Source organism: Mauremys reevesii, linkage group 10 (genome assembly GCF_016161935.1).
Source record: "Mauremys reevesii isolate NIE-2019 linkage group 10, ASM1616193v1, whole genome shotgun sequence".
NCBI lineage: Eukaryota > Metazoa > Chordata > Testudines > Geoemydidae > Mauremys > Mauremys reevesii.
Window position 1 is genome coordinate 74,854,784 of NC_052632.1, and position 14,400 is coordinate 74,869,183.

Consider the following 14,400-nt stretch of genomic DNA (forward strand, 5'->3'; position numbering starts at 1 on the left):
AGAAGCTTTAACGGAACTGCTCTTTGATAATGCTGACAAGTAGTGTGGAAAGAGGAGCTAAAATGCAGTTCAACTGTCAGCAATAGGGTCAAGCAGAATTCATATTTTATAATGATAAAAATGCTTAAATTCTGGAGCACAAGACCCCAGGGATGAGGGGTTCAGGGCGTGGGAGGAGGGCTCAAGGCTGGAGCAGAAGGTTGGGGTTTGTGGGGATGAGGGCTCTGGCGTGGGGCTGCAGATGAGGGGTTCAGGGTACAGGAGGGAGCTCAGGGCTGGGGTGCATGGGGATGAGGGCTCTGGCTGGGGGTGAGGCCAGGGATGAGGGGTTCAGGGTGCGGGAGGGGGCTCAGGACTGGGGCAGAGTGTTGGGGTGCAGACTCTAGGGTGGGGCCAGAGATGAGTGGTTTGGGGTGCAGGCTGTCCCCCGGGCTGCATTGGGGAGAGGACTCCCCCGACTACTCTCTCACTGCAGCAGCTCGGGGCTGAGGGAGGGGCGCCTCTCTCCACCATGGGAGGTCTGAACTGGGGCCGGCCAGGAAGGGCGCCTCTCCCCGCTGCAGCCATGAGCCCCTGCGCAGGGCTTAATAGGCAGCTGTGCGGCCATGTAGCTTAGAGGGAACTTAGGTTTGAACATATTAGCCAACTGAAAATAAGTTTGTTCCATGATACTGTATTTCAACGCCACCTATTAAACCCAGGTTGAAATTACAAGCAGCTCCCCAACATCCATGGTGGAAGAATGAACTATGTTGAAAGGCGAGAGTACACCTACTTTTTGTCAACTGCGACCACTAAAAACTCAGATAGATGCTGTCCACTTGTCTAGGAGAGGGGCAAGATAAAGTTGTTATAACCAGGGTTTCTCATTCTGTCCCACTTCTTTTCCTCCCCTCACACATTTCACTGCTCTTTACCATCATTTTAACTCAGTTTAAGGTAGCACCAAAATAAACACACTAATCCAAGATTCACATTGCTCACTTTTGGGTATACTTGAAACCTAGTGATACTCTTCTCTTCCCTCCCTTTCCCCCCATTCTGGAATACCAGGGGAAGAAAGAGAGAAGTAAGTTGTTAATCTACGGATTTTGTAGCCTGAGCTCTCCTTGTGCATTATATGTGCACACTTCTTCCTCCTGCAGTAGAGTATAAAGCCAACCCACAGCACTTGCTAGCACAGAGAACTCCTTTTTTCCTCCCCTTCCTACCACCCATTTTCAGTGACTTGCCTCATGCTTCTTAAAAGCAATTCAGGTAGTAGAATTAAGCTACGAATGGTCTTCCCATTCAGTTTGGATGGACAGGGAAGCTTCTGAAGGAGATCTTGACTGCAAGAGTCACTTATTCGACTTGTGCTTAAAGAGAGCGCTGTTATAAAAAGGTTATCCTTGGAAGCACATCTTATGACGTAGAAGCAATTTTCCTTATCTCAGATGGTGCACAGGCCCCTTCCTTGATTTCTGCAGGAAATCCCACAGCAACTACAAGTTTCCTCACAAGTATGGGTCCATGCAGAAGTGAGGAAAGTCCTACACAGATACATTTAAAAAAAAAAAAAAAAAAAAAAGGTAGGCAGGGAGCCTTCCTCAGTGGGGAACAAGCTCTCTTGGTAGCCCTGCATTTGTATGGAGAATATAAGAAATAGCCCCAGTACACACCATGTATCTATTTTTCTGTGCACAAGGGCTCCTTGTATTCCCTTGGTGACCAGCTTTTATGCACCTGTAGGATTATTATAAAACTGTGGTTCTCTACTAGGAATCTGCCCCCCCCCGGGGGGGGGGCACAAGCAGGTTTCAGGGCATCTGCCAACAAGGCTGGTGGTATTAGATTCGCTAGGGCCCAGGGCAGAAAGCTGAAGTCCCACCATGTGGGACTGTAGCCCGGGGCCCCGAACCCTTCCACCTGGGACTGAAGCCCTCCTTGATACCCCCTAACACCAGCCCAAGTGTTTATATGCAGAAAACAGTTGTGGCACAGCTGGGCCAGGAAATTTTTATAGCATGTTGGGGGAGGCCTCAAAGAAAAAGGTTGAGAACCCCTGTTCTAAAAGATGACCACCACTTGGTTATTATGCAGAGCACTTAAAGTCTCCAGGCAGAAGATGTGGGCAGTCAATTTCCCCAAGCTTTCTACACTTTGAGGATGTTCTTGTACATCATGGCCCTGAACTCCAGCAACCATTCTATCCTCTCACCAGGAAGTCATCATGCCATAAGCCTCCGAGCACTGGGGGCTCCACAATAAAGATGTAAGCATTGACTGAAGGTCCAACCTCTCTCCCAGTGTCCCAATCGGGGTGCTCTTAATCTTGAGGCTATCACTCAATGGCCTCAACAGACCCTTGGGCAATCTCCTAGATACATCTCCACAAGTCTTTGGTGTTAAGATTCCCCCTATTCTCTTTAAAATGTTCCCCAAATTACAGCTTTGAACTCCTGTAATCTATGCACCAACACAGGGGACCTCCTCTACGAAAGGATCCTCAACACCCACTCCTCAGGGTGGAGATCCCCCTCTCCCTCTCACCTTCTTCCAAATATGGGGGTCCCCAACTCCCCCGAGGGTGTTCTCATCATGGTTTCCCAGAACACACCTATACTCCCTTCTCCTCTGGGTCTTAGAATTCTCCCCAGAACCCCTCCGTGGGTGCCTGGGCCCTTTGAAAACATCCTCTTGGATGATAACCCAGGAGGCCCTGTTCTCCAACTCACCTGTAGGCGACCCTCGTTCATGGCACGGCACCCCCATACCGACAGGAGCCCCCAAGGGCTGTGCCTGCTGCCTGATGGCGGCCCAGAGCTCCACCAGCCCAGTAACTCTTTGTCCTGCATGGGGTCCCCTCCGACCTTGTCCCCACCCCCTTGGGGGCTGTTCTCAGGTCGGCCCTTGCACCCCGTTCTCCGTGGCAGGGTGAACCCCCCGCCCCGGGCCCCAGCGCCCCCTCCGCCCCAGCCCGGGGCTCGCCCCTACCTTGACCACGTTCTCGTAGATGACGGCCCGGAACTCCAGCAGCGCCTTCTGGTCGAACTCGCGGCCGTGGATGATCCGCATCTGCTTGAGGAAGGTGGACTTGCCGCTCTCGCCGGCGCCCAGCAGCAGGATCTTGACCAGGCGGCGCACGGCCCGCCGCTCCCGGGCCAGCATCGCGTCGATCTCCCGGCTCCGCCGCCGCGCCTCCCGCTCCGAGTCCCGGCTCCGCTCCTTGCCCTCCCGCCGCGGCTCCCCGCGGCTGCTGGCTTCGGCCGGCAGCAGGCAGCGGCTCAGGGTCCGCACCACCCCGGACATGGCTGCTGGGCAAGGGGACGGGATCGGCACTCGCAGCCCCGGGGACCCCACCAGCGCCCCTCGCACCGGGCGGAGCCGGCCAGACGCTCGGAGCAGCCGCAGCTGGGGGGCGCTAAGGGCCGGGACCGCCCATTCCCCCGCTCCGCGAGGCGGCGGGGGGACGCGGCAAGGGGAGGGGCGCGGCCCGGGGAGCCGCCGGCTTGGCGGGAGGAGGGGGCGCCGGAGGCGCGGCCCGGAGGCCCTGACCGGGGCGGGGCTGGCGCCGCGGCGCCCCTCAGCCCGTGGGGGGGGGGGGGCGGGGCGCGGTTCAGAAGCCTGAGGAGAACGAGACGCGGCCCCGCGGGAGAGAGCCGGCCGCTGGCGTCCCTCAGTTACTAGCCTGGCTGGCACCCACAGAGCGCTGTCCGTGAGGGGCGGGGGCGGGACTTCACTCCGCCCACCCTACGCCTCATTGGCCAACGGGGTGTCAATCAACCTAGCCCGCGATCCGACTGGGCACGCTGCACTAAGGGAGAGTGGGCGGGGGGAAGGCAGGAGGAGGGGCAAAGGGGAGGAGCTCCCGCGGCGGGGGAGGGGAAGAGGAGGAGCTCCAAGAGGGGAGGCGGGGTAAAGAGCAGAAGCACCAATAAGAGAGGAGAGATTGGGACAAAGGGGCGGAGTCCCTAAGGAGGCGGAGCAAAGAGGAGGGGCCTTAAGAAGGGCGTGGTCGAGGGGAGGCGGAGTTGTTGGCCCAGGGGAAATGGAGGCGGTGTTAGGGGAGGGGAAAGGAGGCTGGTGTTATCCTGTCTCTCCCAGTGTCTGGGTTTCACGGATGTTCTCATCATTGGTGGGGAAAGACAAGTGCTAAAAAATTCCCAGCCAAATATGTTGCTCCTTCCTCCCTGATTCTTTAGCCCGGGGTTGGTGGTTGAGAGCTGGAGCTGCCAATGCGTTTGGAATAAAATCAAATCAGAGGTATAGTTAACACTGCTGTAGAAACTTTCCTTACAAAGATTATTAAGAAAACAGTGTCAGGATGGGTGTATTGAAAGCCACTGGCGAGCTTCTAATTATTGGAACTACGCAAGGGCTTGTTCCTACACAGAGCAGCTGAGGAGTATGGCTAACATATGCACCAGGTATTCAGTGATGAGCTAAGAGGAACTGGACAGTGCATCAGGTCCTGATTTAGCAGCCCCAATGAACAAATTCCTATTGTCTTTAATTCATGCAGGATCAGTCCCTCAATGAGAGAAGGGCTGCATCACTGCCAAGTCAAAAGTTATTTGTTCAGTCAAAATGTTGTAATCATTACAGACAACAAATTTTCAGACAAATTTTTAATAGACGCATCTCTAAACTGCCACTTAGAATCATAAGCAGGTTCCTGAAACTGCAAATTTGACAAAGTGATCTACACATCAGGAAAAGATAATGCTGCAGAATGTATGTTCAACTGTCTGATGATAAACCACTCTGCAAAGTGTAGAGTAGCAGACACTCATGTACTTTTTATTATTTCTCAGGCTACTCCTCAGGTCCTAATAAAGGAAGAAATTCAGATTGAAACAGCATGATTGTGACTTTCTTGTTGTAGTACTAGTTACAGTACTTTTATATTTCACGACAAAGACTCTAAAACAGTTAAGGTTAGGAGTACAGAGCAGTAACAATGGTTTAAAAATATATAGTTACATTATAGTTATCTCCAAAATCATGCATTACTAACCCAAGAAATGCAGAGTGAAGGTTACACTTAAAAGAAATTCAAACATGTTAATGTACAGAAATGCACAGGGAAAACACCCAATGAACATTTAGTGCCCTGTATTGACATCAGGCAATAACCATACAATTATGATTAAGACATTTTAGTGTTTGTCATCCCAGATTAGAGGAGACAGAGTTTTTTCATTATTTTTCTCTTCACGGTGCCACTACAGAAGCAGGTTAAGGTTTTTGTTTGCTTTAACTATGAATTTCCATACACAAGTTAAAACAAAACAAATTGTAACCAGCAGTTAAGACCCCAGCAATCTCCAACAAAAGTCAGTCCCCAAAAATCTCCCCTCTTACAGAACCCTCAGCCTCTATCAAGCACCCTCTTCCACCCAAAATGAGAGCAGAGAAATAGAAGTACCATGATGATCAGCACTTTATTTTGGACTAAGGGAGGAGTAGATTCCAAAACAGAGAGCCTCTCTGAAGAATGCTCCACCACTGGTCCCCATTCTTTCAAATCAAGGGGTTCCAGCTCAAACATTTCCTCCAAAGGCACCTGTGGCAGCATAAAACAAAGAGAGAAGCTGTCTCCCAAGTAGGCAGGTCCAAACCTGTTTGGAGTTGAGTTTTATAGGTCAAGACCAACAATTTAAATTCCCGTGGAGAACAGTAATCAGCAAATGGAGATCATGGAGCACTGGTGTCATATTCACCAACAAGCAGACTCCAGTTTAAGTTTCCAGATTGACTTCAGGGGTAACTGTATGTACAGCACATTGCAGTAATCCAGCACTGAGGTGACAAAGGCATGGATTATACAGGTCTGTTGCATCTTACGCGCATTTAACATGTGCAATTTCAGCTTTACGCGGTTGGCAAAACCAAAAAAAAAAAAAAGAGAAAAATCAACAGTTTTAATACTGTACCTGTAGTGCGCGCAATTCCGCCCGCCATTCAACTCAATGTAATTTTGTCTATATGCGGTTTTTGCTTCACGCGCTAACCGTGGAACGGAACCCCCGCATAAGATGAGACTTGCCTGTAGTAGCAAGAGCTACATTTGAACAAAACTGTCACACAATCCTGGCCAAGCACTGGTGGAAAAAAGCATACCTGGAACTGTTGCTTGTGATTGTCTGACAACAGCCGGGGATCCAATACCCTCTGGCTGCAAACTCAAGCAATAAATAGCCCAGGGCCGGCTCTAGGATTTTTGTCTCCCCAAGCAAAAAAACAAACAACCTCCTGGAGCGCAACTGCCAAAGCAAAAAAATAATAATTGTGCCACCCCTGAAATTGTGCCACCCCAAGCACGTGCTTGGTTTGCTGGTGCCTAGAGCCGGCCCTGAAATAGCCACACACCCTCAATTCAAGATAGAGAGAGATGTCCCCATATCTTGTTGATTCTCCCCCCTCTCTTGTCCCCCTCTCAGTTATTGAATGCACAGATGTACCAGGAACAATTAAAAACAAACTCATCCTTTCTGGAAGAGTACTGACTGAACATTAACCACACATGATGCTCATAGACTCATAGACTTTAAGGTCAGAAGAGACAATTATGATCATCTAATCTGACCTCCTGCACAACGCAGGCCACAGAATCTCACCCACCCACTCCTGTATCAAACTTATGTCTGAGCCACTGAAGTCCTCAAATCATGGTTTGAAGACTTCAAGGTGCAGAGAATCTTCCAGCAAGGGTCTGCAGAGTGCCAGGCAAAAGAGGAACATTGCTGCTCAGACTTGCTTCTCTTTTTGACAAAACATGGCCCGTTCTCATGGGCAGACTTTCCACTTGGCCTTTTCCAGGGGTCCCCGGTGTAGAACGCTGTTGGTGTATGGGGCCAGACAGCACTATGCCTGTGACTGGAAACCAGGTGCAAGACTAGAGCAAGGCAACCACTCAGAGAGGAGAGGATTCTCTTTGTTCTACAAGTTTTAGAAGGTTGGGAAGAGCCAGGAGGGAGAGGAATTGCTTAGACTGGCTCATGGTGCAGAAAAAGGAGCAACAATATGGAACTGTGTAGGGCAACATTTAGACAAGCAGGAAAAAATGTCCTAACAATGGGGTTGGAAGCTGGATGGTTTGAGTCTCCCAGTGGAAGTAGGTGGAAGACCCACTACTTGGGTCATTTAAAACTGCACTTGGACAAAGAGCCTAATACAACAGGGCACTAGGCAGCATTGGCAGGAGCACCGGCAGCCTTTTTGGCGCCCTAGGCGGCGGAAGGTCCCGCCCCCAAAATGGCACCCCCGACAGAGGCGGTGGAAGGTCCCGCCCCCAAAATACCACAGACGACCACGGCAGCCGAACATCCGGCCGCCACGGTCACCACCCCCCAAATGTTAGCGCCCTAGGCGACTGCCTAGGTCGTCTGATGGGTTGCGCCGGCCCTGAGCATTGGCAGAGGATGGACCAAATTACCTCAGAAACAAATCTTCTCCATCTCTAATTCCTGTGAGCCAATTTCTGCCTCTGGATCCCTGTGTAACTCCTATTGATTTCAATGGGAGCACAGTCCAAAACAAACCCTTTAAGCCTTAGTAAGTGCAGTGACTTACGTAGTGCAAGAAACAGGAACAGCAGAGCATATCAGTTTGTCACAAACTGTCCTCTTCTCACTATTGCAGGACCTAATTTGGAGGGTTTGTGTTCCAGGACCTTTTCTCTTTATAGGGGTTAAGATGCAGCATTGGCTATCTCCAAGGCCTGGACGCCGCTAATATATTACATGTAATTTACCAATTCAGCCATCAGATGTCACCATTGTCCCACAAAGAAACGAGTCAAAAGAGTAAGCTGAGGGGGAAATCCTATGGCCTTTCAGAGCAGCTGAGCACCCAGCTGTCACTCCAGCTGACATCAGTGAGATGTGCAGGTGCCCAGCACTTGTGAAAATCAGGCCCGAAGTGACTATGAAGTGAGCAGCCTGGTACTTTCTCATTAGTTCCAGAACCCTCCTTTAGTATAACGTGGACACCCCTTCCTCTCTGCACTCCCAGACTGCTTCAGGGATTCAAGGGATTTAGAGAGTTCAGACAAGTACCAAAATTAATTTCCCTGGAGACTATGGTCCCAGATGAATTGCTCAGCAAACATACCAGCAACTAGAGATCCTCAGCTCCCATTATTGGATCCACATTAACCACGCTCACTTGTGGGTTGAAGTGGCTTGTCCATTCATCCTTCCATCCAGCAGAAGGAAAAGGTCCACCCCCCCTCAGCACTGTGGCTGTTCATCCAGCCATCCCTAAGCTAGTCTCACTGCAGTGCAAAATGAATCTGATCACCACTGCAAAGCTGCTACAATACCACTTCTGTCATCATGCTGAGAGGGTGGGAAAGAACCTCGCTATGGCTGGGCAGTGCTAGTGTAGCCACCTATTGATGCCTTTGCTAATTTTGTGTGTGTGTGTGTGCAGCACAATTAAGTGTAAACACCCAAAGAAAACATCTTGTAAGCAACATACGGTGCTCAGTCTGCCACTACGCCTCAAATACACCACACTCCCCATTTCCTGGACCCCTGCCTATCGCCTCGCCCCATGACTCCCAATCATCTCTCTCACCCATCCTTCCATTGAGGAGATATCAAAACCACAACCAGTTGCATGAGTAAATTAAATACAATGTAGTGACCATAATATTGAGTCTTGTCTATAAATTTCATTCTCTCACTCCCTCTTTGTCTTCCTCCACCCAAGGGCAGCTGCAGGCACCAGGGAGGAAGCATGTGCCTGGGGCGGCACATGCTAAGGGGTGACATTCCAGTCCATTCTTGGGGCGGCACAGTCCGGGCGCCTTTTTTTTTTTGCTTGGGGCGGCAAAAATGGTAGAGCTGGCCCTGCCTCCACTTCCCAGTTTCATCCTTTCTTTATCTCTATTCCATTTCCCCTTGTTCCTTCTCTATTTGTTCCTTTAATTATTATTGTTCTTTGTGTCTTCTTCCTCCTCCTTCTGAGGTGAAGAGCTAGCTGAGAAGTTGGGCATATTTCTTACCTGCCTGTCTTTCAGTTGCTGGCAGCGTAAGAAAGAGGAAAACATAGAGTGAAAGATGAGTGTGGGGGAGGAGAAATAGGGGCAAGGTGGAGTAACAGTCTCTCCATTTCCCTCACTGGCTATGCAGCAATTGAGCTCTGAACAAAAATATGGCTCTTGGGGAGCTGCTGGGTGATGTCGCAGGGGTGGTTTGCCCCTTTAGGGCTGGAAGCCTGGTGCCAGCCAACCCTAAATACCGAAGGAACTGCTCCAGTCCACCTGTGCTGTGCATGGAGGGGGCCTGATGGAGGATAGTTGATTCCCCTACACAAGAACATAAGAAAGGACAGACTGCGTCAGACCAATTGTCCATCTAGTTCAGTATCCTGTCTTATGACAGTGACCAATGCCAGAGGCTTCAAAGGGAATGAACAGAACAGGGCAATGATCTACCCCCTGTCATCCAATCCCACCATCTGGCAGTCAGAGCCCTAGGGAATCCCAGAGTGTGGGGTTGCATCCCTGACCATCTTGACGAATAACCATTGAAGGACCTGCCTTCCATGAATTTATCTAGTTCTTTTTTAAATCCAGTTATAATTTTGGTCTTCACAACATCTCCTGGCAATGAGTTCCGCAGATTGACTGTGTGCTGTGTGAAGAAGTACTTCCTTGTGTTTGTTTTAACCTGCCTATTAAGGCAGCAGAAAGCTTTGAATAGATGGTAGAGAGGATGGAAAGACTCTTGCAGTGAAGACTCTGAAACCAGGGGAAGTTGCCCCACCCAAGAGGACTGGAAGTAGGCTGCTAAGACAGGAGGAACACCCTGCTACCAGAGCCTGAAGGCTGAGGTCCATCCAGGTAAAAACTGAACATTTGTGAACTTTAGACTCTGTGCTTGGAAGAAGGGCTGGGAGATCCCTACCAAAGGAGGGGGGCGGGGAGATATTGAACTGGGAATGTGGCTTGGAGGGCCAGTGCGAGTAAAGAATAAATAAACTGGATCCCACAAAGGAAGTGTTCTAATTACCTTTTGAACTGTGCTGTTGATTTATTGCTGCAGAGTGACCTCTGGTCAGGAGTGGGTGCTAGGAGGCAGCTGACCCACTACAGGGGGAATGCTGTGGATTGGAGGTTGTGAAGCAGTTGGGAGCTCAGTTGAATGAGGAAGAAGGTAGTAAGCTTGAACCCCCAACATCTCTGTTTTACTCTTCCAAGTTGACCCACTGCACCTAGAAGGCTCAGAAGAGGACACAGTCTCATTGGAGAGCACAGGCACAAGGTAACTGAAATGAGGAAGGGTGGCACCATGGTCCTGCCTACCTCCAAAGCATCTCCCAGGTGGTCCAGACACAGAGAGGGGCAAGTGCTGCAATTCTTGAAAGAAGGCAAAGCTGTCACTTCTGGCTAAGCCAGAATTTCTCATGGGGAACTCCATGGATAGCACAGCCCCTCCACACCCATTCTAGTGTTACAGAATTATCTGGTGGCAACATCATCCTGTTGTGATGAGGTGGCACCATCACTTCAGTTAAGAGCCTTGTGAACAGAATCAAAATTAGTAAGTGCTACTTTCATCACACACTGGACACTTACCCATGCTGAGGACACTGACTAGCAAGAACAGGACATTGCGATCATGATTGTACCTGCCAGGTGTTATAGAACTGGGAATCTTGAGAGGAGGAAATGACAAAATATGTAGTAATGGAATCCCTGTTGATAAATCACCTGAGTTGTTCTTTCTTCTAACCAGTGGGTTAGGCAATCAAACTGAGTCAGATTACCAGGCTACTATTACCGCAGGGCAAAAGCAGTCCTGGTTTCTCTTAGCCTAGCTTAAAGATGCCATATAATTGCTTACTATGCATTTAGATGGCAAAGCTGAGATTTGAAGGAGATTTATGATCTGCGCTCCCTTTGCTTCTCTTACATCGTGGAGATTGTGACTATTACTGCCCAGATGAGGAGGTGTTCAGTTTCCAGGTACTCTTCCAACACATAACTAATCTAATGGATTTGTAATGTTAAAAGGCCAGGCTCCTTCTGCAGTGTTCCAGTTGCTGTGTTGCCAGTGGTTTTTATGTGAATCTCTCGACGGCCTTCTCTCTGTGTATTCTTGATAGCTGAATAAAAAGAAAATGGTCAGACAAATTAAACAATGACATTTATGGGGAGGAATCAGAAAAAAGTTGTTTAAATAGAGAGGATGCTTTCTAGCGATCTCAGCAATGGGACCAGAGGGTCCCAGTATGGTAATTCAGGCTTCTGGTACTGGAATCTTGGCTGAATAGTCTCCACGTCTGATCATCCCTACCACAACTGGCTTTTTTCTTTCAGGGCCCAGTCCTAGTACCTGTAATCCCCAATGAAATCAATGTAAATTGATGTCATTCAGCATCCCCAGGATCTGACTCTTAATTATGAATTTGGCTCCCAGATTCTGCCTTTTTTCCATTTCACTTTACTTTTCCCCATAGTGGAGCCTGGGAATATTCAAACTCCTATCCCACACAATTGGCGGTAATATGGGATCTGAAGTTACCCAAGATGTAATGGGCTGCAGGTTCATAATTAAGGGCTTCATTGAGCCTTTGGGGGCAGGGAAAGACACATTTGAAACAGGACTGGACAAAGCACAAGAGAACAGGCAACAATCCTGAATTGGTCACAGTGGACTGGATGGCCAGATAGCTCAATAGCGCGTTCCATCTCTGTGTGATTTCAGTACATTTCTATGTTCAGTAATTCCTTCTCTCCTCTTTCTTTTGTTATGTTCACAAACACAGAGTCAGTTCTTGCTGTGTAATTTATTCCCAGCATGCGTTATGCTGCGGATGGCACACCCACCACTAAGCAGCGCAGGAGCTTGAGACAGGCCTGAAGGGACAAAGCAAGTCTGTTTCTTTTATAAAATTTGTAGCAGAGGGATTTTTTGTGTGTGTTCTTTGTAGCACTCATTTTCTGTCCCCTAGGGGATGAAATAGGAATAAAAGAAATATGTAAGTTGTGGCTCTTTACCCAATTAATCTTAATTCACAGACTATTTGGCAGCAGCCTGTTCTTTCGCCGCAGCGCCAGCCAGTGTCGCTCAATGAACTAGTTAATTTTCAAAACACTAAACCTCCTATTAGTCTCCAAGTTATTAGTAGTTGAAAGAAGCTGATATTTTTAAATCTAACTTGAGGTTTCCCCATGGAATTTCTGCAACATGGTATGTATTGTGTACACCAGCAAGTGTCCTGATGAATATAAGGGTAGGCCTTGAGAGCTCACAAGGCCTAGGTTCTGAGTATAGGGTATCTTGAGAGCATACAGGGACTGTGACTTGTGGTTCTGAGTGCAGGACTATGTCTTGAGAGTACAGGGACTGAACCACCAAGCTGTGCTGGGATGATGTGTTGTCATCAGAGTACACAGGCCTTTGGGGTCCAAGCATGGGCCTCTTTGAATGTGTGGTTATGTCCTGAGAAAACACAGGGACTGGCTCTTATGTTCTGCCTGGGAGGATGGGTCTTGGAAGGAACAGGGACTGGAATCTGAGAACGAGCGTATGTCCTGGGAAAGCACACATAGCAGTGGGCTTGTGGCTTATGAGCATGGGAAGTGCAGCCTTAAGTAGTCCTGTTGGTTCACACTTGTCCATGGGACATCTATATTATAAAAACAACCGCTCGGTAATAACATGAGAAATGGGGAGAAAAGCAACATGGAAAAACGACAAACACAGGCCAGGGAAAATGGAGCACCCTGAGAACAGAACTCATCACAATCACTGCTAAATTATGCCTGTTTTTTTTCTGCAGTGTTTTTTAAAATGACTTATTTAGTGATGCAGAGCCAAATATCTCTATGGATAATATATAGCTCCCCAAACCACTAGGAAATTAGCAAGGCTTAATATAATTATGTGCATGACCTGCTAGTGAAGCTCAAATATAAAGGAGAAAACAGATGGTTCTCTTTGGTTATTCTCTCAGATTCAAACAAGGACTCTATTAGTTACTTAAAAAAAAGAAGCCTGGTGCTAACTGTAAAAAGGTTACAATGATGTCATTTTCATTAATCTATTGCAGAACTGTCCAGTGACCTCACAAATGCAGGGTCACTCACTTGCATGTCATCTGCTTCTTAACACCTACACTTTAGGAAGAATGAAACACTGTCCCCAGTGTTTGCATGAGGTCATTGATGGACTGGTATGTTGGAGGTCCAGCCTTGGTGTGGAGATCAGTATTCTGCTCACTCTGCCTGGGTTTGTTTCAGAGAACATACAGAGCAACTGGAGTATGAGGTTTGGTGGTATTTGAGTTGCCACTGAGCAAGTCCCTCTCCGAGAAGAATCTGAACTCTTTTACAAGGAACTCCTGGCTCCCCTCCCCTAGTTTATGGTGTAAAATCTGCCCATGTGATTTTGCACTGAAAATTGCAGGTGGACAACCTTCTCTTTCCACATCTACACAATATTTTAAGGGCATAAAAACAGCAGTAAGTGTTTGCCACTTGAAAGAACATGCCACTACCAGACAGTATGCAGATGTCCATGCATAGGGGTAACCCTCCTTTTTTCACTTTATAGATGTGCATCTAGCATAGATTTAAAATGCCAGCCACCAGTGCTTGAGAGTTTATTTGCTCCTGTGAAATGTTTATTCATTGTCCCCTGGATGAGGTGATCACCTGCCTCCTCTAGTCTTCTGCAGAGGTTTCTGAGGAAAGGAGACACTTATTAACAGACAAGTATATTTCCAGAACAAAAGTGCAATACTTAGATATTCCTCCAAGTACTGACCTGGCATAATGTTGCTTAGCTGGTGAACAGTTAGGAGGTCACAGACAATCGCATGCACACAGACAAGAGACTACCACCTAATTTAGGATTTACTGGTCTCTGATGATGAGGAGGCGGGGACTGTGTAATTTAAAGAAATGGTAGTGAATGCTGCAGAACCTGGCCAGCAGGAAGGCAGAGGAAAGCTGGCAGAAAGCTAACCAGAGCAGTGATCAGCATTTCAAAGATGATATGTTTGAGTCCACACAGAGGAGATTAGGTATCCCGCCCCCTTAATGCAGAAAGGGCTAAATAAATCAAGCTTTACTGCAAGCAGGGTGGCAGGGAATTAGTTAATAACGGAAAAACGTATTTAAATTCACAAAGGAAAAGAAATGAGTGAGAAAGTAAACTGGAATAAACAGAAAACAGTTTGAAGAGCACCTGGGAATCTGGCAAGCAGCCTCAAGCTACTCTACAGCAGGGGTCTGCAGCCCCTGTGGATTCACAAACCAGGTACTGTGTGATCTAGCCATCTGAGTTAAGAACAGAAGCCCAGTAGCGAAGTGGTATTGCTCTGCATTGCCACATAGAAGCCTAAGCTTTTTATGTCCTGTCCAGCTCTCAATCTCACCAGCAGCAAATCTGGTGGAAA

General features: G+C 48.3%; 1 protein-coding gene across 1 annotated transcript in view; it reads right to left on the reverse strand.

Moving 5' to 3' along the window:
* GNA12 (G protein subunit alpha 12) overlaps window positions 1-3,560 on the reverse strand; it is a 66,456-nt gene extending 62,896 nt beyond the window's left edge. The window contains exon 1 of the mRNA XM_039491848.1: window positions 2,977-3,560. Within this exon, the coding sequence (XP_039347782.1) occupies window positions 2,977-3,291 (315 nt within the window). The 5' untranslated portion in view covers window positions 3,292-3,560. The remainder of the gene's footprint in view (window positions 1-2,976) is intronic.
* Between the last annotated feature and the right edge of the window lie 10,840 nt (window positions 3,561-14,400).